Source organism: Bison bison, unplaced genomic scaffold (genome assembly GCF_000754665.1).
Source record: "Bison bison bison isolate TAMUID 2011002044 unplaced genomic scaffold, Bison_UMD1.0 scf7180017864072, whole genome shotgun sequence".
Taxonomy (NCBI): domain Eukaryota; kingdom Metazoa; phylum Chordata; class Mammalia; order Artiodactyla; family Bovidae; genus Bison; species Bison bison.
In genome coordinates, this window is record NW_011494644.1 from 2,012,822 (window position 1) to 2,037,072 (window position 24,251).

Genomic DNA, 24,251 nt, shown 5'->3' on the forward strand with positions numbered 1-24,251 from the left:
CAGGGATTAGAATGAAAACTGACCTTTTCCAGTCCTGTGGCCACTGCTGAGTTTTCCACATTTACTGGCATATTGAGTGCAGCACTTTCACAGCATCATCTTCTAGGATTTGAAATAGCTCAACTGGAATTCCATCACCTCCACTAGCTTTGTTTGTAGTGATGCTTCCTAAGGCCCACTTGACTTCACACTCCAGATGTCTGGCTCTAGGTGAATGATCACACCATCATGGTTATCTGGGTCATGAAGATCTTTTTTGTACAGTTCTTTTGTATATTCTTGCCACCTCTTCTTAATATCTTCTGCTTCTGTTAGATCCATACCTTTTCTGTCCTTTAAGTGCTCATCTTTGCATTTAATGTTCCCTTGGTATCTCTAATTTTCTTGAAGAGATCTCTAGTCTTTCCCATTTTATTGTTTCCCTTTATTTCTTTACAGTGATCACTGAGGAAGTCTCTCTTATCTCTCTTTGCTATTCTTTGGAATTCTGCATTCAGATGGGTCTATCTTTCCTTTTCTCCATTGCTTTTCACTTCTCTTTTCTCAGCTATTTGTAAGGCCTGCTCAGTCAACCATTTTGCCTTTTTCCATTTCTTTTTCTTGAGGATGGTCTTGATCACTGCCTCCTGTACAATGTCATGAACCTCCATCCATAGTTCTTCAGGCATTCTGTCTATCAGATCTAATCCTTTGAATCTATTTGTCACTTCCACTGTATAAAGCATCTGCCTGCAACGCATGAGACGTGGGTTCTATCCCTGGGTCAGGAAGATCCCCTGGAGAAGGAAATGGCAACCCACTCTAGTACTCTTGCCTGGAAAACCCCATGGACAGAGAAACTTGGTAGACTACAGTCCATGGGATCGCAAAGAGTTGGACATGACTGAGCAACTTCACTTTCACTGTATAATCATAAGGGATTTGATTTAGGTCATACCTGAATGGTCTAGTGGTTTTCTCCACTTTCTTCAATTTAAGTCTGAGTTTGGCAATAAGGAATTCATGATCTGAGCCGCAGTCAGCTCCCGGTCTTGTTTTTGCTGACTGTATGGAGCTTCTCCATCTTTGGCTGCAAAGAATATAATCAATCTTATTTCAGTATTGACAGTCTGGTGATGTCCATGTGTAGAGTCTTCTCTTGTGTTGTTGGAAGAGGGTGTTTGCTATGACCAGTGCGTACTCTTCGCAAAACTCTATTAGCCTTATCCCTGCTTCATTTTATACTCCAAGGCCTAATTTGCCAGTTACTCCAGGTATCTCTTGACTTCCTACTTTTGCATTCCAGTCCCCTATGATGAAAAGAACATCTTTTTTGGGGTGTTAGTTCTAGAAGGTCTTGTAGGTCTTCATAGAACCCTTTCAACTTCAGCTTCTTCAGCATTACTGGTTGGGGCATAGACTTGGATTACTGTGATATTGAATGGTTTGCCTTGAAAATGAACAGAGATCATTCTGTCATTTTTGAAATTACACCCAGGTACTCCATTTCAGACTGTTTTGTTGGCTATTAATATAAACTGCCCTTTAAACATTCTAAAATACAATTCAACTAGCAATTCACATCTAAGACCACTGTTGGTGATTGATAAATCCCTCTAAAGCATACTTGTGTGTTATTTTCATTCTTTTGAATTAGGGAAGAAACCCCAGAGAAAGGTAAATAATAGAAAAAAGAATAAAAAATTCTCCTTTTAATGCCTGTGGTATAAAAGTTCTTTTTATTCACATTGACATATTTTATTCCTTTGAGAATTAATCACATTAACTCTGGTTTAGAGGAAAGAGGTTTTATCTTTTAAGATTAGTTTATGATTTTGGCTACAGTTTACATGTTTGTTTCATCTAGAAAAACAATGAAAATATGATATATGTATTACTTAGTTTACTTTTTAATGGGGCAATAATTATAAAGACTGATTGTAAGCATATTTACTTATTAAAAGTAGAATTACACATCTCTAGAGCAGTCTGGGCTTCATATGAGTTAATCTTGGCTTAGAAAATATGTTATTTTTTCAAGATAATTTAATTATTTATTATTATTTGCTCTTTGCTGAGTTGTGCCGTGTGGGATCCTAGTTCCCAGATCAGGGATCAAACCCATAGCCCCTGCAGTTGGCAGCGCAGAGTTCTAACCACAAGTTCCGTCCCTGTTAGAAAACAGAAATGTGTTATTGACCCAACTTCTTTTTTCTTTTCCTGTACTTTGGGAGTGGGTGAATAACCCTAATCTGGAGACAACCTTAGATATAATGGTGGCTATGCAAAGCAAAATATGTTAATAAAATATCACAAAGATGTATCCTTTCTGCCACAAAAAAAGGTACATGAAGAGTCTGGTGAAACAGTCTAGTTAATTATATTAATATTATACCAATGTCACTTTGTCAACTTTGACCATACACCATAGTTACATAAGATGTCACCATTGGGGGAAGCTTAGTGATGCGTAACCAGCACCTGTACTATTTTTGCAGTTTCTCATGAGTCTGTAGTTGATGACAAATAAAACTTGTCAAAAACTTGATCAATTTGGAGCAGTTTGAAAAATAATGTTATAAACATGGTATGGAATCCTCAAGCACTAGAGAGATGGATTTATGAGTACTAACATGGGAGGAGGGAGCCCCGTGCCAGATTCTAGAGCAAAAAAGGCAAGTTGTCTCTCCATATTGATAGTCCATATAGCGAGTGTCCATTTTTGTAAAACAAAAGTCTTCTACAACGAAAGCTGTATATTCATAGAGCATAGACAAAGGCCTTGAAAGATTAGACACCAAATGTTGACACTGATGATCCCTAGGAAGAGGGAGTTGGGAATGAGGGCATGCATATTTTACTTGATACATGATGGTATTGTTTGAACTTCTGTGCAAAGGCACTTCTTATTTTTATAATTTTTATAAAAAGCAAATATATAACCAAATAAGTGTAGGGGCCTAGTGAAACTTCAAGTTGTGATGTGTCTGTAAATATATATTCTGAGCTGCAAGTTTTTTAGTGTTTTATCTCAGCCAACAATAGGCTTGTTTCGATCTCAGACTGGTTTGAACTGTTGTTTCTCTTGTTCTTGCCAAAAGTAGTCAATTCTGTCACTTCTCTGGAAAAAAAAATTAATAACCGCTAATAGATCTTCCTGGGGTCTATAGGCATTTGGCTCTGTGGACACTTAGGGTAATGGCAGTGGAGCCTTTTTTGTTTTTTGAGTTATATTCTTGGATGCATTTTTAATGTATTCATCTCCTGTGAAAAGAGAGCTTTTAAGGCATTTGTCTTAATGGCCAGAGCATTTTGTCCCTATGTTAGCATTTGTCCTATTTTGTCTTTTCAGAAGTGCTGGACCAAGGTTTTCTCACTCGTGTGTGTGTGTGTGTGTGTGCGCACACATGTGTGTGTATGAGATAGAGAATAAGCCGCCCAAGGGCATGGATTTCTGTCTTGATTTCCTCACTGCCCTGTTCCCAGTGCCTAGAATAGTGGCTTATTGGAAATGACCCTGATGCTGGAAAAGATTGAGGGCAGGAGGAGAAGGGGACAGCAGAGGATGAGATGGTTGGATGGCATCACTGATGTGATGAACATGAGTTTGAGCAAACTCGGGGAGATGATGAAGGACAGGGAATCCTGGTGTGCTGCAGTCCATGGGGTTGCGAAGAGTCAGACACAACTTAGTGACTGAACAACAGCAATAACATCACTGTTGCTTCACAGGCAGGTGTTGAATGAGTAATTATTTGTGTGTGTTGAGGAGTATCAGTGTGATCGTTATAAGAGTATCTCTTTTTCAGCTTTCCCAGGAACCACTTTGATACACATTTCCTGAATGACTTTTCAAATATTGAATCCCCTATGAATGGGTTAGGGAGGCCTTTTGTGACATTGTCAATTTTATCATCAGTTGGGATGCTCTGGCTGCAAGGAACACTTAACTGGCCCTACAGAGATAACTCAATGTGTTCTCTTGAATAACAAATGGCCCTGGGCCAGGCAGGTTCTGTTCTCTCTGCTCTGCCATCACCAGATAGCAGCATGGTGGCTGTAGCCATTCCAGGCATCATGCCCAGACATGGCAGAATCCAGAGGCAGGAAGATCGGGAGTCTTCAGTTCCTCCAGTTCCTGTTTAAGAACAGGAAGACTTTCCTCTAAGCCCCCATCTCAGTAGCAAGAAATCGGTCATGTGCCCTGTCTAAACCCACCACTTGCAAGGGGAAATGAGACCACTGTGACTGACTTGGGGCTGTGTTAGTTTGCTTAGTATATTCAGGCAGCTGTAACAAAATACCACATAGTGGGTGTATTATAAACAACAGAAGTTTATTTCTAATGGTTCTGGAGGCTGGGAGTCCAAGATCAGGATGCTGGCAGATACAGTATCTGGTGAGGGCCTACTTCCTGGTTCATAGATTTTATCTTCTGGCTGTGTGCTCACATGGCAGAAGGGACAAGAGAACTTTCTAGGGCTGCTTTTATAAGGGCACTGATTCCATTTATGAGGGCTACACCCTTAAGACCTAATCACCTCCAAAGGCTCCACCTTCTAACACCACTAACTTGGGAGTTAGTGGTGATTCAGATATTAGCAGGCTTCCTTGATAGACTGAGTGGCTTTAAACAACAGAAAGTTATCTTCTCACAGTTTTGGAGGCTGGAAAGTCCAAGATCAAGGTCCCAGCAGGGTTGGTTTGTGGCGAGACTTTTCTCCTTGGCTTGCAGACCAGTCTTCTCACTGTGTCCTCGCCTGGTCTTGTCATCTCTGCACGTGTGTCCCTAGCCTCTCTTCCTCTTCTTGTAAGGACAGCAGTCCTATTGGATTAGGGCTGCGCCCTTATGACCTCACCTGGTATTAACTCCTTTAAAAACCCTATCTCCAAACACAGTCACATTGCGGGTTAGGGCTTCAACATATGAATGGGGGGAACATAATTCACTCCAGAACAGGACCCAACCTGATTTTTGTTGGACAGAGACAGAAATCTGAATAAAATAGGGGTTCTAGGGTATTGATAGTATCCCCACAATCAACAGTCACCTTAATTATTCAGGGACACCCAGGACACAGCTGAAAAGAGTGGAATTGCACTAAAAAAGACTCATTTTATTTTTTGATATCCAGGCCAGACTTAGGTACAAATCTCATTTCTGCCACTTAGTAGGAAGTGGCTCAACCCAGCTGAGTTTTGGCTTCCTCATCTGTAAAGTAGGGATAACAGACATGGTCTCAAAGGCCATTGTGAAGAGTGAATGGGAAAAGGTATATACAAGTGAAAGTGAAAGTCGTTCAGTTGTGTCTGACTCTTTGCGACCCCATGGACTATCAGTCCATGGGATTCTCCAGGCCAGAATATTGGATTGGGTAGCCTATCCCTTCTCCAGGGGATCTTCCCGACCCAGGAATTGAACCAGGGTCTCCTGCATTGCAGGTGGATTCTTTACCCATTGAGCTACCAGGGAAGCCCCGTGCCTAGTGCTGGGTGCCTGGTGAGTGCTCAGTGTCAAGGCTACTGTTCTCAGCTCTTTTGTCTTGGGATTGACCTTGTCTGTGCCGTTTGAAACTTTCCCCAAACCACTGCACTACGGGATACTTCTTTCTATTGATTTTCTTAACAACAAGAGCTCTTTTAAAGATGCATAATTGTCCTAAGATAGCTCTAAAGCCATTAATAGTATTCCAATGAGTAAAACATTTATTTTCTTTTGGGGAAAAAAATGCTTCAAAATGCACTTGAGAGGAAGTGTAGTGAAGCGCATGGCCTTTGATGCCAGACTTCCCAGGTCACGTCCAGCCCACCATAACTAGCCATGTCATCGTGGCCCAGCCATGTTGCTGTTCAGTAGCTTGGTTTCTCATCTGTGAAATGGGAGAATTGAAGCCTGCCTCATAGGGGTTGTGAGAAGTGGCAGCATGACTGTCAAGTGCTTCTCCCTGTGACTGGCCCAGTGTTATTCATTTTACTTAGAGTTCCACAGGCACCTCGTGAAAGGGGAGGAACACTGGGGGTCTAGAAGAGGTGGAAAGTAAAAATGAAAGTCGCTCAGTTGTGTCTGACTCTATGCAACCCCATGGACTATACAGTCCATGCAATTCTCCAGGCCAGAATACTGGAGTGGGTAAGCTGTTCCCTTCTCCAGGGGATCTTAGGAGAGGTGGGGAGTAAAGCAAATTTCATTCTTACTGGTACCCTAGAGCACAGGCGGTACCACTCTCATTGTCCTGTAGGAATCTGCAGGTGGCATGGTACCACCTGTATCATCTGCCTACAGATGAAGAAAAAGTAGTTGGTGAGACTGGATTTGAACCCAGCGGTGCATGAGCCCAGGGCCCTAGCTCTTACCCATTATGCTAAATGCCACAAGAGTGAACTTGTTTTCTCCTCCATCCTCCCCATGCTACCAAACACTGAGAATTATAGAAATGGGTATGTAAATGACTACCTTTATTTTAGAGTATTACTTTGCAAATCTGCTCATGAGAAGTGTTACTTTAGATTCCCCAACTTGATGGTTTTTATTATTTTTTTTTAATTAGGCTCTGCTAACAGAGATGATGGAGAGATGTAAGAAGCTAGGAAACAAGTAAGTATTTTGAAATTCATAAAGCCTGTGTTTGAAAATAGAGTCAGTTGCTTTTTTTTTTTGAGCTTGGCATGCTTGCATGGGCAAGAGGCCTACAGAGCAGCAGGATAGCCCCTGACCTCAAGAATGCTGGAGTCCAGTTGCCTGGCTTCTGATATTGGCTCCACTCTTTCTTAGCTTTATGACCTTGGGTCACTTGCTTTGACCTTTCTGTGTCTTCATCTCTTCATCTGTAAATTGGGTATAATAGCAGTGCTTTCCCTGTGGGGCTGTGATAAGTGATAAAGTCAGGATAAACTTGAGTTCTTATCTTCTAGCCATAAGAGGTTTCTCCTCCACTCTGCTTTCAGTGGTAGATGGGGAGCCTGGAGTGGGTTTTCTTTACCACTGTGTCCCTAGGTCCTGGAACAGTGCTTTTCATAGGAGATGTGGATGTATATTTGCAGCTTGGATCAGTATTGTTACTTAATGTTTAGTTTTATTAGTGCACTGAAGGCTCCCTCCATTTCTTCTGTTTAAATGGATTTGATTACTTTCTTATTTACTATCCATCCATTGATCTGTGCACCCATTCACACATCCATCCACCCATCTTCCATTCTTTCAGCCAATTGAATATTTATCAAGCTCTGAATATGCACAAAACACTGTGTCAGTCTCTAGAGGTTGCTTTTTTACTGCGATCTTTTTTTTCCCCCAACGCTACCATTAAAGGGCTGTCAGTCATCTTTTCTAACAGCATACATCCTAAAATGAAAGCGACTTTCTTAAAGGAAAGCTCTGCTGACGTGGGGCATATGTGTCTTGCAGTGCCTTGCTGTTGAACTCCGTGATGTCGGCTTTCCGGGCCGAGTTCGTTGCTACAAGGTCCATGGATTTCATTGGCATGATTAAGGAGTGCGACGAGTCTGGTTTCCCCAAGGTAGGCTCTTGACTTAATCCTTGGTGGAGAACAGATAGGCAGCGTTTGCCTGACAGCTCTCCAGGGAGAGGGAATCTGGTGTCGGGGGCAGCTCGGGCCAAGAGGAAACCAGGTGAAGTCTGTGTTTCTGAAGAGTGCAGAGGAAGACGAGTGAGCGACGGGTTGAGAGACGCATGTAATTGCTGAGAGTCAGGGTTCTGTGAGTCCTAAATCTACCCAGTTAGCTCACTATGAAGTATTTGGGAAAAACTTTGGTCTTACGCCTTTAAAACTGTATCTTCATCCATTAATTATGCAAAGTTTGTCCAGGAGAATAGTATGGCCCACAGGTTGGACCCGTACACAGAGCCAGCTCTTTGTTCTGACCTTCTCAGTCTAACTTGCATAAGTTTGTGATAGAACTTCAGAAAATGGTCGTTGGAAGATTAACCTTGAGATAGGCCGACTGTGACAGCCTTTTCCTTTATTTTCTTAAGTTACTCTGATTTTTAATTTCTGAGATCATAATGTTTGCTATATTTCTTAGCATCTCCTTTTTCGCTCCCTGGGGTTAAACTTGGCCTTGGCTGATCCTCCTGAGAGTGATCGACTTCAGATTCTCAATGAAGCTTGGAAAGTTATCACTAAATTGAAAAATCCACAGGTGGGTGACAATTTAGACCTTGTTTTGACTGCTTTGTGCCCAAGTTATGTAGTATGCTCTTTCTTTAAAAAATTTCTCTGTCAACTCATCATTCTTATTTTTTAAAAAATGAAATCTACTCCTTTTAACTGTATTGTTTGTCAACCTGTAATGGAGAACTTACAACTTTAAAGATGTATTTCTTGATTTTTGTGTCCCTATTATGTCTTATTCTTGTGGCCTTAAGATGAATGAGAAATGTAAAATTATGAATACTTGAAACTTGAAAAGACCTGTAGCTCTGCAAAGAGCATTCTAAGTGCAGCAATCGATAGTACCGTTGACCCTTGAACAAGATGGATTTGGACTGCACAGATCCACTTATACGTGGATTATTTTTTTTCAGTGGTAAATACCATGATATTATACAACTGTTGGTTGGTTAAATGCATAGAAGCGAAATTGCAAATACAGAGGAATCATGGATACAGAGGGCTGACTATAAGTTACACATAATTTTTGACTGCATAGAGGATCGGTGTCCCTAAACCCTGTATTGTTTAAAGGTCAAATTATATTTGGATTTGAAAAAACAATTTATTGAGATAACCCTAAATTGAAGATCAGCAGTCAAGCCAGTAATTAGCAAAAGGGAATTCCAATTTCCATCCCTTGAATGGACAGCTGAAGCCTCTTTCTCCCCATACTTCTGACATGGAAAGTCTTAGGAGGAGGAACCAACTGATTTTAGTTGCTATAATGCATGTAGTCGGAGAAGGCAATGGCACCCCACTCCAGTACTCTTGCCTGGAAAATCCCATGGACGGAGGAGCTTGGTAGGCTGTAGCCCATGAGGTCGCTAAGAGTCGGACATGACTGAGCGACTTCACTTTGACTTTTCACTTTCATGCATTGGAGAAGGAAATGGCAACCCACTCCAGTACTCTTGTCTGGAAAATCCCATGGATGGAGGAGCCTGGTGGGCTGCCATCTATGGGGTCACACAGAGTTGGACACGACTGCAGCGACTTAGCAGCAGCAGCAGCAATGCATGTAGTGCTGGTCATCATTTTGTAGGTTTGGTTTTTATGCCTCACTTCCTTTTAGGGACCATGCCAGCAATTTATGTGGGTGCCACTAGGGAATGGTATTGGCTGTCTTTGTGGCCAAACTTCACCACACTCTGCACTTCTTCTGTCCTATGTATCTGTTCATTTGGTTTGTTGTAACAGCATATAATAGACCATGTGGCTTCTATACAATAGAAATTTATTTCTCACAGTTCTGAAGGCTAGAAGTACAGAGTCAGGGGGCCAGCATGGTTGGTTGGAGAAGGAAATGGCAGCCCACTCCAAGATTCTTGCCTGAGAAATTCTGTGGACACAGCAGCCTGGCGGGCTACAGCCCATGGGGTTGTAAAGAGTCAGACATGATGTAGCAGCTCAACAGCAGCAACATAGCATGGTTGGGTTCTGATGAGGACCCTCTTCCCGGTTGCAGACTGCCAGCTTCTCCTCGTCACATGGCAGAAAGAGGGAGGAAGACCTCTGGGGTCCCTTTTACAAGGGCACTAATTCCATTCACAGGGTCTTCACCCTCGTGACCTAACCACTGCCCCAAACCCTACATCCTAATATCATCACATTAGGGGCTAAGATTTCAACATACAAACATTCAGACCATAGCACAACAAGTAAGTGAATATTGGAGGTAGCATTTGATTGGATCATTTATTGAGAAGGAAGTGTTAAAATGAACCCCGTTATAAACCCCTTACTGGGTATTTCCCTGGTGGTCCAGTGGCTAAGACTATGTTCTCCCAATGTGGGGGGCCCGGGGTTTGATCCTTGGTCAGGGAACTAAATCCCACATTGCGCAATTAAAAGATCCACATGCTGCAACTAAGACTTGGTCAAATAAATAAATTTTAAAATAAGCCCTTGTTAATCATCACATTTATGATCGCGTATTAAGAACAGTGGTATAATTTAGAAAAATTAGAAGCTTATTTACACCATTGTGTACCTATGTTGTGCTCAGCCATGTCTGACTGTTTGCTTCATGGAGTATAGCCTGCCAGCCTCCTCTGTCCATGGAATTTTCCAGGCAAGAATACTGGAGTGGGTTGCCATTTCCTATACCTATGTTCAGCAAAATCCTTGCTAAACTCCAGCTATTGAAATTCCCTGTTTAACTTAAACTGGTAATGAAAACAGCTTATTTAGGATATTTAAGTCAAAAGCCTCTGGGCCTCTGGTGCCTATACTGCAGGACTTAAAAACAACCTTGCATCAAAAGCTCATAATAACAATTTTCTCCAGATTTTAACTTCATACTCTCCTCATTAAGTCCTTCTTAGCACTTCTGTTAGACCTTAGAATGTTCCTGTCTTTACTTGTGTGAATGAGATAACTGTTTTCTCCCCTCCACTTTCTTCTTTGTTTTCCATGGAGTGTCAGAGCAGAAGAGGCATCCTTGCAGATTTTTCCTTTCTTTTTTGTTGGCTGCGCCTTGTGGCATGTGGGATCTTAGTTCCCTGACCAGGGTTCGAACACATGGCTTCTGCATTGGGAGCATGGAGTCTTAACCATTGGACTGCCAGGGAAGTCCCAGATTCTGTTTTTCCCTGGACATTTTTTCCCATTTGCCTGTTTTCTGGAGCATACAGCCTTACCAAGTTGATCATCACCGTTTCCATGGCCATCTCATTATCTTTCCTACTTGAATCTAACACATCCTTTCTTACCTAAAACCTTTGTGCTTTCTTAACCCTTTTACAACGTATGTACATCTCCCCTCTCTAGGACAAATGGTTTGTTTTTAAAGGCAGGAGGCCTTTTTTTTCTCAGTACATTCAAATGTCACATCTTAAATAATGTTTGAATTTTCAACCAGATCTGTGGTCCTTGAGATGTGATGAGTACTCCCCACCGTTATCTCTGCTCCCCTGCGGTTCTTCCCGTTCTCCACGTGGGGCAGAGCTTCCCAGATTTCTGTTTTGGCCCAAGTAGTCATTCTGGAATGAAAGTCTAATTAGTTTCAGGCAACTTATGTTTTCTCATCTCACCTCTCAGGGGTAGAATCTATCAATGGGCCAGGGTTTTCTGTATGTGACTGTTGAAATCCCTATCAGTAGTTTCAGAGCCCTTGAAGGAATTGGTACATTATGAGTTTTTGCCATATGGTCAATTGTAAAGCCGTCTTTGCTTTTTCTTTGTAGGACTACATTAATTGTGCTGAAGTGTGGGTGGAGTACACCTGCAGGCATTTCACGGTATGTGTACTGTGGTATTGTTTTTGTGGTATTGTGTGCTGAATATTTTTTTCATGTTCATAATTGTGAATAAGTCTAGCATAGACCTTTATGCATTTTGTGATGCTAATTATCCTTAATTTATGAAAATTGCACCTTTTTCAGTATAATGTAATGAAGTATTAATATGTGAACTATAACAAAAGGGTTCACACTTACATGTAAGTTTGGGAAATACTACATTTTACAAAGTTAAGCAGATTTTTTTTTTTTTTCACCACCATACACCTTAGATGCTTAAAGTTCCTTGTGACTTTCCATGGAAGTCTAGTCAGCAGTGTTTCCCAAACATATTTGATTTGCTTGTAATTTAATTTTTTTCTAAGCAAGCAAAGATGCTGCTTTCCCTAGGCCCAGACTGGAAGCTCAGTTTGGGAAATACTGGTCTTGTCAATGAGCAGAGACTTTAGAAGCAGGTGGAAGTGGTTTCAAATCCTGTTGCCAGGTGTTTATTTTAATCAACTTTAAAAAATATTGAAGTTTAACCTATATGAAGAAAGCTTACAGAAACAGTAAGTTTGCTGTTCAGTGAATCTTTACTGATACACCCAGGGAATCATGGTCTAGATGAAGAAATAACTCCCCATCCCCACCCCAACCTGAAGCCCCCCATACTTCCCTCTCAGTCATGGCTTTAGAAGTTGAACATAAACACCATCTGGCCTCTTACCTCCAGAAATGGGTTTTGCCTCATTTTGAGCATTATTGTAAATGTTAGTCTGTTAATTTTCTTTCTTTCATCCAGTTTTTGTTTTATGGAAACTTCTAGCACATGATCTCCCTTGTATTCATTACCCAGAAGTGACCAACTTATGACAAATGTTGTTTCATTTGTGCCTTACCCCTTGTCCCCACCCCTGGATTATTTTGAAGAACAGCTTAATCATCGTGTTTCACCAGTCAGTATCTCAGTGTATGGCTCTGATATAGAATTTCCTTTTCTGAAACAAAATCTCAATATATTATCCTAACCGAGAAAGTTAATAATCTTTTAATACCATTGAAACCTGATATTCCGATTTCCCCTAGTTTTCTCATAAGTTTTTCATACTTTGTTCAGTCAGGATTAAAATGGGCCAAGCCACATACATTGTAAAACACTTTGAGTCCTTTTAACCTTTAAGTTCCCCTCTTTTCCCCTCTTTCTTTCCTTCCCTCCCTGTTCCCCTCCTTTTTGACTCTGTTATTTATTTATTGAAGAAATCAGGTCCTTTGTCCTGCAGAGTTTCCCAGTCTGGACTGGCCAAAGGCATCCCTGTGGTGGTGTTAGCATGTTCTTCTGCCTCCAGCCTTCCTGTAAATCGGCTATTAGTTCTGGAGACAGGAGACTTCATCAGCCTTGCATTTGACTTTCTGATACCATGGCTGCTGATGTGGTGCTTCTCCTGGAAGGCTCATGGTATCTGGTTGTTTCTCCATAACACGAGCGGCCACCAAAGTGCATTCATTTCATGGTTTATCATGGGTTGCAAAATAGTGATTTTCAGAATTATTATCATTTCTCCTGTATTTGTTAGCTGGGGTACGTATTGATATGAAGAGAAACTTTTCACGCCACATATTTGGTTACCCTGAGGTACAGTTTGTACAGAAAGGCAAGATGCTCATTTTTGCCCTTCTTACTTCCTAGTTTTTAGAATGAGTCAATCTCCTAGCATCCCCAGAGGTGACCAGTGAGTGGTGGTTGCTGTTGGTATCTTTAGGGATTCTTGGGTTGAAATATATTTGCTCTGTATCAATCCTCGCAGTTATATTATTCTTACTGATGTTCAGTGGTCCCATCTTGATCCAGTGAGTGCTTTATTGGGTTGGCTTCTGAGTCCTGACATATTCTCTGTAGTCCTTGCTACCTTCTTTGGTTTCTATATAAGATGCTCCAGCCTCCCTTGTACTTTCTTATCCCACATTTGGAATCAGCCCTTTCTCTAAGAAGCTTTGGTTCCTTTCATTGCCAGTGTCAGATTTTTTTTTTAGTGCTGTGACACTGGCTAAGCCATTTAACTTCTCTGAGCCTTAACTTCCTCATCTGTAAAATGGGGATAATGATGTCCATGCTGGGGAGTTTAATGAGCATTAAACGAGTACATACTGGCGACTGTTTAGATGGTGTGCTATGTGCCACGCATTTTACCTCTACACTGCACGGCTTCGTATCGACCTTGTCAGTAAACTTCACTGTTCCGGTTATACAGACCAGACATCAGCTTGCTTTTTCTGTAGAAGGCCACTGTTTCTGTATTTGAGACTCTGTGGACCATGTGATCTCTGTTATGGTACACGCGTCCGTCATTGCCACTCACTGTACATGAAGCAACCGTAGACCAAACATGAGTGAGTGTGTTCTAGTAAGTTTTATTTATGCGCACTGAAAGTTGAAGCTCATACCTTACAATTTTGCCTTACAATTTTCCTTGTCACCAAATATTATTCTTTTAATGTGAATATAAAAATCATTCTCTGCTCCTGGGTTGTATGAAAACAGGTACCAGGGTGGATTTAGGCTGTAGTTGGCCGGCCCCTAACACAGCTGAGAAAAGTGCGGTGCAGTGGGCAGTGGGTCACCCAGCCCGTGCTCTTCTCGCAGAGCCTTGCTGCTCTTTGCAGCACCGGGGAGGGGCCCAGGGTGGGCGGGCAGAGAGTGGCACGTTGGATTTCACCAGCACTCAGGGAAAGCTGGGACAGTAATACTCCAGAACCCTGAGATTGGTGTTTCAGTCCTGACTTGGTGCAGACATAGATGTCTTTAGGGCTGTAATATGGGTGGAATTTTCCCTCTGACATTACTTGTAGCAGAGTAGTTGAAACTGTTCCCTGGAAGGTGTGTGCTATGCTCTGAAAATGTTAGTTCTTTCTACCAGAAAAATGGTCAACAACTGTCATTCAGTGTCTAATACAGGTCTGCTTTTTCCCCCTCTTAGAAACGAGAGGTGAATACCGTTTTGGCCGATGTCATCAAGCACATGACTCCAGATCGTGCCTTTGAAGACTCCTATCCTCAGGTGACAGCTTTATATTTCTCATTTCTACATTGTTAGGAATTTTATTCTGTTGCATTAAGTAAGTATTTTGCATGGGGGTCAGGCTGTCAAGTCTGCCACGTCCCAGCCGCGTGCCCTTTAATCAGTTACTTTGTCTTGCTGTGCCTGAATTTTCTTACCTGTAAAAATGGGAAAAATAGCAGTCCTATCGAAGTGGTTGTGAGAATTGAGTGAGGTGTGATGTGGGATGTACAGCTACTTGGCATGAGTAAGTAAGATGGCTATGTTCTTCAGTTAAGCTAACCTTTTATTTGGAAATAAATTCAAATTTTATTGGGAAGTTAAAAGAATAGCTCAGAAAACTCCCATTATCTTTTACCCAGATTCACTAACTGTGAATATTTGCCATGTTTACTGTATCATTATCATTGTCTGTATACATATGCACACATATTCCTACATGTGTATGTAAAATTTTTTAAAACCAGTTGAGGGTAAATTGCATACGTCATGCCATTTTTGCCTCTAAAGAGTTCAATTAGTATTTCCTAAGAACAAGGACATCCTCCTTTATAACCAGAGTTTAGTTTATCAACTTCAGGGAATTTAACATTAATATCTTACTTTTGCCTCTCCACAGTCCATATTCCAATTCTGTCAGTGGATTCAGTGTCCTTAATAGCAGATTTTTTGTTTCCCCTCTAGTACGAATCCAGCTCAACTGTAAAGTAACTTCAAACCTAATTAAGATTTTATTTTTTATTTGAAAACATGATGTTCTGTACTTATCGCCTATGATTGGTTGGTGTCCTGAGTCACTATTATATATAAGAAAATTAGTTCCATATTCTTGTACAATTTTAGAATTCTTACATTTTACTCATTTAAGAATTGTTCACCACTTGCTAATTAAAATGGCTCACTATTACAATTTACTGAGCAGCCACTAACTATTTGTTGATGGAATGAAAAACGACACAGGTGTGCACAGCAGGCTTTGGTCAGTACAGTAGGGTAAATAAAATGTGTAGAGAAGATAGGTCATGATTTTGTGGGTGGTCAGGGTCTCGGGCTCATATGAAGACTGATGTGCGTTAAAATTTTAGTTGGGGAATTCCGATAAGACCTTAACTGCCAGTGACCCAATTCACCAAAACTTGAACATAATAATTTTAATGCCGTTCATTCCTAAGAGACAAGGGAATTATACTATACTGTGATTCTGTTATATGCAAAAGCAACTTATAAAAGATGCCCAGGGGTGAGCCTATGTTCCAGACAGCTACCCATATTGGTTGTGAGCCCTTTGTCTTCAGTGGGGGCCACATCAGGAAATTAAAACTGCAAGAGTCTGTGAAGAATTAGCTTACTCCAGGTCTAGGATAGGGAAGGTGCAAGGTGAGCCTGAAACAGTTTCTTGTGCCAGGAAGTAAGGAAGAACTGCTGCGGGCAGGTGAAATGAGCACAGGAGCAGCTTTAAAGGGGCTGTCATGGGCCCCGATTGAACATCAAAAGAAATAAATACAATAACGAATTATAATCCGTTGAGTAAAATAGGAATGCAGGAGTTGGCCTCTATGATGAATAGGTAAATAAATAGATAGATTAGGGGTAAGGTGGATAAAGGTGCCATCAGCGAAATGTGAAAGAAATGGTAGAGTTGAAAAATCACTGTTTGTAGCCATCTCAGTAAAGACAAGAGTCATTCTTCATCCTCAGGCAAGAATCATCAATGAATGCTAAATCTGGAGGGGATGTTTGATGAGGAGCAGGATATTTTCGTATCTCTTCCTGTAGAACAAGTGTTAGTTGTAAGGCGGAAAATATTGACTCTATGGTGGAGAATTTGGACAGCCATTGACAGTCAAAATCCATATCAGCAAGTGGGATATCGCGTGCTTCCAGATACAGTACCCTGAGAAAGACACAGCATCATCCATGTAGCATTCCAGTCAAGAATGCATGGCTGACTCTAATCAGGAGGTAACACTAGTCACGTCCAAATTGAGTTGCATGCTAAAAAGTAATAGCCAAAGCATTACCAGATCATTGGCATCAGCGCTACAAAGGTTAAGGAACTGTTTCAAATCAACTATAGAGACATGAAAACAGAATGCATTGCATGATCCTGAACGGAATCCTGTGCTGCAGAGTGGAAAAAATAACGCTGTGAAGAACGTACTGACACAACTGACAAGACTGGAATACAGATGATAGATTAAAGTGTTAAAGTTATATCAGCATTAACTTTTCTGAATTTGATAATGGCAAAATGGAAATATCAGAGAATATGTTTATTCTTGGGAAATACAAATGAAGTATTCAGGGGTGAGGGACATGACACATGCAAGCTATTTTAACATGGTTCAGGAAAAATGTAATATGTCTTACTACATAGATAGGATAATAGAACAAAGTTCAGTTCAGTTCAGTTCAGTCGCTCAGTCATGTCCCACTCTTTGTGACCCCATGAATCGCAGCACGCCAGGCCTCCCTGTCCATCACCATCTCCCGGAGTTCACTCAAACTCACGTCCATTGAGTCGGTGATGGCATCCAGCCATCTCATCCTCTGTCGTCCCCTTCTCCTCCTGCCCCCAATCCCTCCCAGCATCAGAGTCTTTTCCAATGAATCAACTCTTCACATGAGGTGGCCAAAGCACTGGAGTTTCAGCTTTAGCATCATTCCTTCCAAAGAACACCCAGGACTGATCTCCTTTAGAATGAACTGGTTGGATCTCCTTGCAGTCCAAGCAAAATACTAAAAATCAATGACTTTGGATAAAGAGAGCATGGGAGTTTTTTTAAAGCATTTTTAAAAATTATGAAAGTATAAAAACACATTTATAGGAAACTTGGAAAATGCAGAACAAAGTTATATATAGTTCCACTGTATATTACAGTTTTTTTAAGTAGATAAGTTAAGATTTTTAGTTGGAGTTTTAATATCAAACTCTCAAAAATTAGTAGAATGAATACACAGAAAAATAGAAGGATATAATAGACCTGAAAAACACTATGAACCAGTTCAACATAATTAAGATGTATATAATTTTCACACAACAGCAGGATACAAATTCAAGTTCCCATAGACTGTAAATCAGGAGACACTGGAACATATCCAGGAATGTAAAACAAGGGGCAAAAATTTCAGAGTCTAAAGGTATTGAAATCATACAGAGTCTGTTCTCTTATCACTGTGGAATTATGTTAGAAATCAGTATCAAAAAATATTTGAAAATAACCCACATATTTTCAAGTATAATGTAACATTTACCAAGAGAGATCTTTGGCTTAGCCACTGAAAGCCTCAGAAAAAAAAAGACTGAAAAAATGCAGAAGGTGATTGCAGAGAAGAAAGCACTTAAATGAGAAATAAACATCAAAATGAGAAATTAATATCAAAGGATACTTAAAAAAAAACCCCAAAATTTAGAAATTAAATGTCCACTTTTAATTAGTGGATGTATCTAAGAAACTATAACAAGGAAAATTAGAAAATATTTGTAACAATAAAAGTGAAAAGAGAATTTATCAGAATTTGTTGTATGCAGCTGAAGTTGCTCAATGCAGCTAAATACAATGTGGAATCATGATTACGGTATCATGAAAACAAATAATGGACACTAGCATAAAATTTTGTAAAATTTGAACAAAATCTGTATTTTAGTTAATAAAACTATATTACATGTTAGTTTCCTGTTTGGAGTTTTTTTTTTCTTTATGACGTAGTATTTCTTTAGAGAATTTGTGAGTTTTTTTATACTGTTCTTTCAACATTTCTGTAAGTTTGAAATGATTTCATGGTAAAAAGTTATAAATACACAATCTACACATATTTTAAAAATTCTACCACTGGATCAATTAGATAGGTGAGGAGATAAAGCAAATAGAGCAAAACGTTAGCCCTTGTAGAATCTCAGTGCTAAGTGGGTGTTTTCTATATTTTCATTGAATTTTCTTTGTGTTTCAGCATTTCATAATGAAATACTGAAGGAAAAAAAAATCTTTTAAACATTATTTGTAAGTGTGTTAGTGTTAGTCACTTAGTTGTCTCTGACTCTTTGACCCCCGCCAAGGGCTATAGCCTGCCAGGCTCCTTTGTCCGTGTAACTCTACAGGCAAGAATACTGAAGTGGGTAGCCATTCCCTTCTCCAGGGGATCTTCCAGACCCAGGAATTGAACCCAGTTTTCCTGCATTGCAGGCAAGTGCTTTACTATCTGAGCCACTAGGGAAGCTCATTTGTAAGTGTACTTAAGTAGTAAAAAAAGATTTCTTGTTCTAAAGGGTTAGTTGCTGTGGAGAAGGTTTCAGGAGCTATTTCATCCAGACCATATTGCACTATCTTTGAATGCTCTGTGTCAGAACATTGTCACGACATTTTAAAGTCCTTTTGCTTGATGATCTAGTTAAGTGTTTAATTATGAAACAGGGTGTGTACTATTAGTATTCTGTATTTTTGACCATGAGCCGTTTACTTAGCAGATGATTTAAACACCAGTGTTTTTAGTATAAGCAGAATAGTTGTCAGTAAATTTTCCCTCCTTGGTTCTCCCATGCCAAGGCTGTGTCACTAGACTCTATGCGTGTCAGGGTGAGGGGTGGTGGACATCAGTATCTGGGTATCCAGGACAGGCCTCACAGAGTGTGCCATCATCTGTGGTTAGTGCCAGGGCCTTTGACCCCACTGTCAGACTCAGACCAGTGTCTCTCCACTGAAGTAGTCAAAAAACCCAGGACTACCATGGGCTAGAATTGTTGTTGTTCAGTTGCTAAATCGTATCCAACTTTCTGCGACCCTATAAATTGCAACACCCCAGGCTTCCCTGTCCTTTACTATCTCCCCAAGTTTGGTCAAACTCATGTCCATTGCATCCGTGATGCTGTCCAACCATCTCATCCTCTGTCATCCCCTTCTCCTCCTGCCTTCAGTCTTTCCTAGCATCAGGGTCTTTTCTAAGGAGTCAGTTCTTTGCATCAGGTGGCCAAAGTGCTGGAGCTTCAGCTTTAGCACTAGCCCTTCCAATGAATATTCAGGGTTGATTTCCTTTAGGATTGACTGGTTTGATCTCCGTGTATCCAAGGGGCTCTCAAGAGTCTTCTCTAACACCATAGTTCAAAAGCATCAATTCTTTGGCACTCAGCCTTCTTTAATGGCTAGAATAGGGATCTATAAATCACGGCCCATGTAGCCCAAATAGTTTTATCGGAACTCACACACAGCCATTTGTTTACATATTGTCAATGGCTGCTTTCCAGCTACAGTAGCAGAATTGAGTAGTTGTGATGACTTGTATGGCCCTTGATAGAAAAAGTTTGCCCACCTCTTGAATATTCATAGCTGACCTGATCAGAGAACTTGGAAGGGCAGGCACTGCTCTAAGCACTGTAGCCGAGCCATCCCATTTAATCCTCCCAGTGGGCACGATACTGCTTTGGAGAAGAGGAGGTTGAGGCTGAGAAGTTCTTACTCTAAGTCTAGAATAAAATGGGTAAACTCAGACTGAGACAAGACTTAACCTAACCGAGTAATTCCCTGTTCTTGTGCACTCCAGATTTCCCTAATTGTAATTGTGATTGCATGTTATGAGACAGGGTTGCCTTTTAAAAAATATCCAAGTTTTGTTAAAGATGTGTTTTTCATTTTGTTTTGCAGCTTCAGTCAATAATTAAGAAAGTAATTGCACACTTTCACGATTTCTCAGTTCTTTTCTCAGTGGTAAGTAACTATCTTGAACTATTTTAAAAAATTTGTATCTGAGTCAGGGGTTCCTTTAATGTCTCAGTAAATTTTTCATGGTATCCTCGACCAAAAAAAACTTAACAGTTCCTTTTTTTATTTAAAAAAAAAAGTTGGTCTAAACAGTTCAAATATTTATATCATAATGACTTAAGCAGCTTAAGCAATAATATTTCTATTATTGTGAAAATAATGGGCATAGACTGATAGAAAAATATTGTTTTTATTTCATTCATGACTTTCTATGGGATGTGTGTGCCTACTGGGTATCATACAACTTCTGAAATCTTGGAACTAAACTGAACATTGATTTTTTTTTTTGCATTGTATCTACTTTTTATCATACAATTTAATGTTGAAACTCAGAAATATATCAAGCTTATAGTTGTCTCAGTGTCTTGACAGAGTTGAGATTTATTATATTTCCTTAGAAATTGAAAATATCCTGTGACACCCTTTTCATTTGCTGCAGTGCCCTGGGTACGTACCGGTCTAGTGCATACCAATCTAGTTACATACTTCTCTGCAGTAACACTCTCTGGCCCTTCCTTCAGCTTCCCTCTTCCTTCTTCCTGTTTCCGCTTCTGTTCTCTCACAGGGCTGTAAGCTTTTGTTTATTTAATAATAGAAATTGTTATTTATTGGATTTTTGCCACACTCCACGCCCTATGCTAGAGCTTTTATAATTTTTTTTTAATTGAAATATAGTTGGTTTACAGTGTTGTGTTAGTTTCAGGTGTATGGTAAAGTGATTCAGTTACACATAGACACATATTCATTCTTTTTCAGATTTCTTTTCCCATGTAGTTTCTTATAGAATACTGAGCAGAGTTCCATGTGCTATACAGTAGATCCTTGTTGGTTATCTATTTTATATATAGTAATGTGTATGTTTTAATCCCAAACTCCTAATTGATCCCTCTCACCTCCTCCCCTTTGGTAGCTATAGTTTGTTTTCTCTGTGAGTCTATTTCTATTTGTAAATAAGTTCATTTTTATCTTTTTTTAGATTCCAGGTATAAGTGATGTCAAGTGGTATTTGTCTTTCTCTGTCTGGCTGACTTCACTCAGTATGACAATCTCTAGATCCATCCATGTTGCTGCAAATGGCATTATGTCATTCCTGTTTATGGCTGAGTAATATTCCATTATATATATACCACCTCTTCTTTATTCATTTATCTGTTGATGGGCATTTAGATTGCCCCCATTTCTTGGGTATTGTAAGTAGTGCTGCAGTGAACATACTGGGGTACATGTGTTTTCTGAATTATGGTTTTCTCAGGTTATATGCCCAGCAGTGGGATTGCTGGGTCATATGGTAGTTTTATTTTTAGTTTTTTAAGGAACCTCCATACTGTTCTCTATCGTGGCTGTACCAATTTACATTCCCAACAGTTTAGGAGGGTTCCTGTTTCTCCACACACTCTCCAGCATTTATTATTTGTAGGCTTTTTGATGATGGCCATTCTGACCATTGTGAGGTGATGGCTCATTGTAATTTGATTAGCATTTCTCTAAGAATTAGCAGTGTTGAACATCTTTTCATGTGTGTTTTGGCCATCTGTATGTCTTTAGAGAAATATCTTTTTAGATTTTCTGCCCATTTTTAAATTGGATTATTTGTTTTTTGATGCTGAGCTGTATGAGCTGTTTGTATATTTTGGAGATTAATCCCTTATCAGTCGCATTGTTTGCAAATATTTCCTCCCGTTCTGTACGTTGTCTTTTCATTTTGTCTATGGTTTCTTTGCTGTGCAAAAACTTTTAAGTTTAGTTAGGTCTCATTTGTTTATTTTTGCTTTTATTTCCATTACTCTGGAAACAGATCCAAAAAGATATTGCTACAATTTATGTCAAAGAGTGTTCTGCCTGTATTCTCCTCTAGGAATTTTATAGTACTTAGTCTTACATTTAGGTCTTTAATCGATTTGGAGTTTTTTTGTGTGTATAGTGTTTTCAGTTCAGTTGCTCAGTGTCCGATTCTCTGTGACGCCATGGACTGCAGCTCACCAAGCTTCCCTGTCCATCACCAACTCCCAGAGCTTGCTCAAACTCATGTCCATTGCATCCGTGATGCCATCCAACCATCTCATCCTCTGTTGTCCCCTTCTCCTCCTGCCTTTCCTAGCATCAGGGTCTTTTCTAATGAGTCAGCTCTTCATATCAGGTGACCAAAGTATTGGAGCTTCAGCATCAGTTCTTCGAGTGAATATTCAGGATTGATTTCCTTTAGGATTGACTGGTTTAGTCTCTGCAGTCCAAGGGACTCTCAAGAGTCTTCTCCAACACCACTGTTCAAAAGCATCAATAGGATGTTCTAATTTCATTCTTTTACATGTAGCTGTCCAGTTTTCCCAGCACTGCTTATTGAAGAGACTGTCTTTTCTCCATTGTATATTGCCTTCTCCTTTGTAGATTAATTGACCATATGTGCTTGGCTTTATTTCTGGGCTTTCTATGCTGTTCCATTGATCGGTATTTCTTTGTGCCAGAACCATACTTTTTTGATGACTGTAGCTTTGTGTATAGTCTGAAGTCAGGGAGCCTGTTTCCTCCAGCTCTGTTTTTCTTTCTCAAGATTGCTTTGGCTATCTGGGGTCCTTTTGTGTTTCCATACAAATTAAAAATTTTTTTGTTTCTAGTTCTAGTGAAAAATGCAATTTGGTAATTCGATAGAAATTGCATTGAGTCTGTTGGTTGCCTTGGGTAGTATAGTCATTCTGACAATAATGATTCTTCCAGTCCAAGAACATGGCCTGTCTTTTCTTTTGTGTCATTTTTGATTTCTTTCATTAGCATCTTATAGTTTTTGGAGTACTAGTCTTTTGCCTTCTTAGGTAGGTTTATTCCTAGGTATTTTATTCTTTTTGATGGCAGTGGTAAATGAGATTGTTTCCTTAATTTCTCTTTCTGACCTTTCACTGTGTATAGAAATACAACAGATTTCTGTGTATAATTTTTTATCCTGCAACTTTACCAAATTCGTTGATGAGCTCCAGTAGTTTTCTGCAGTGTCTTTAGGATTTTCTCTCTGTAGTATTGTGTCATCTATAAACAGTGACAGTTTTGCTTCTTTCCCAGTTTGGATTCCTTTTTTTTTTCTTTTTCCTTTTCTGATTGCTGTTAGGACTTCCAAAACTGTGTTGAATAGAAGTGACAAGAATGGACGTCCTTGTTTTGTTCCTGAACTTAGAGGAAATACTTTCGCTTTTCCCTGTTGAGTATGATGTTAGCTGTGCGTTTGTCATACATAGCCTTTATTAGGTTGAGGTAGGTTCCCTCTGCCCACTTTCTGGAGAGTATTTTTTAATCATAAATGGATGGTAAATTTTATCAAAAGCTTTTTCTTCATCTGTTGAAATGATTGTATGGGTTTTATTTTTCCATTTGTTAATGTGGTGTATCACACTGATTGATTTGCAGATATTGAAAAATCCTGGTATCCTTGGAGTAACTCTCACTTGATTCACGGTGTATGATCCTTTTAATGTATTGTTGGATTTGGTTTGCTAGTATTTTGTTAAGGATTTTTGCATCTATGTTAATCAGTGATATTAGCCTGTAATTTTTTTGTATGTGTTGTGTCTTTGTCTGGTTTTGGTATCAGGGTGATGGTGACCTCATAGAATGAGTTTGAAAGTGTTCCTTCCTTTGCAATTTTTTGGAATAGCTTCAGAAGGATAGATGTTAGTTTTACTCTAGATAGTGGATAGAATTCACCTGTGAACCCATCTGGTCCTGGACGTTTCTTTTTTGGGAGTTTCTTAATCACAGATTCAGTTTCAGTGCTTGTGATTGGTCTATTCATATTTCTGTTTCTTCCTGGTTCGGTCTTGGGAGATTGCACCTTCCTAAGAAGTTCTCCATTTCTTCTAGGTTGTCCATTATGTCGGCATATAATTGCTTATAGTAGTCTCTTACAGCCCTTTGTATTTCTGTGGTGTTGGTTGTAACCTCACTTTTTCATTCCTAATTTTATTGATTTAGACTCTCCCCCACTTTTTTTTTTTGATGAGTCTGACTAAAGGTTTATCAGTTTTGTTTATCTTTTTCAAAGAACCAGCTTTTGGTTTCATTGATCTTTTCTGTTTACTTTTC

The 24,251-nt window shown here is 39.8% G+C and overlaps 1 protein-coding gene across 3 annotated transcripts in view; it reads left to right on the forward strand.

Moving 5' to 3' along the window:
• Window positions 1-24,251, forward strand: part of LOC104986530 (chromosome unknown open reading frame, human C16orf62) — a 138,996-nt gene that overhangs the window by 62,549 nt on the left and 52,196 nt on the right. For all 3 annotated transcript variants that reach the window (XM_010837124.1, XM_010837126.1, XM_010837125.1), the window contains exons 15-20: window positions 6,528-6,574; window positions 7,385-7,496; window positions 8,023-8,139; window positions 11,339-11,392; window positions 14,350-14,430; window positions 20,067-20,129. In XM_010837124.1, the coding sequence (XP_010835426.1) occupies window positions 6,528-6,574; window positions 7,385-7,496; window positions 8,023-8,139; window positions 11,339-11,392; window positions 14,350-14,430; window positions 20,067-20,129 (474 nt within the window). The remainder of the gene's footprint in view (window positions 1-6,527; window positions 6,575-7,384; window positions 7,497-8,022; window positions 8,140-11,338; window positions 11,393-14,349; window positions 14,431-20,066; window positions 20,130-24,251) is intronic.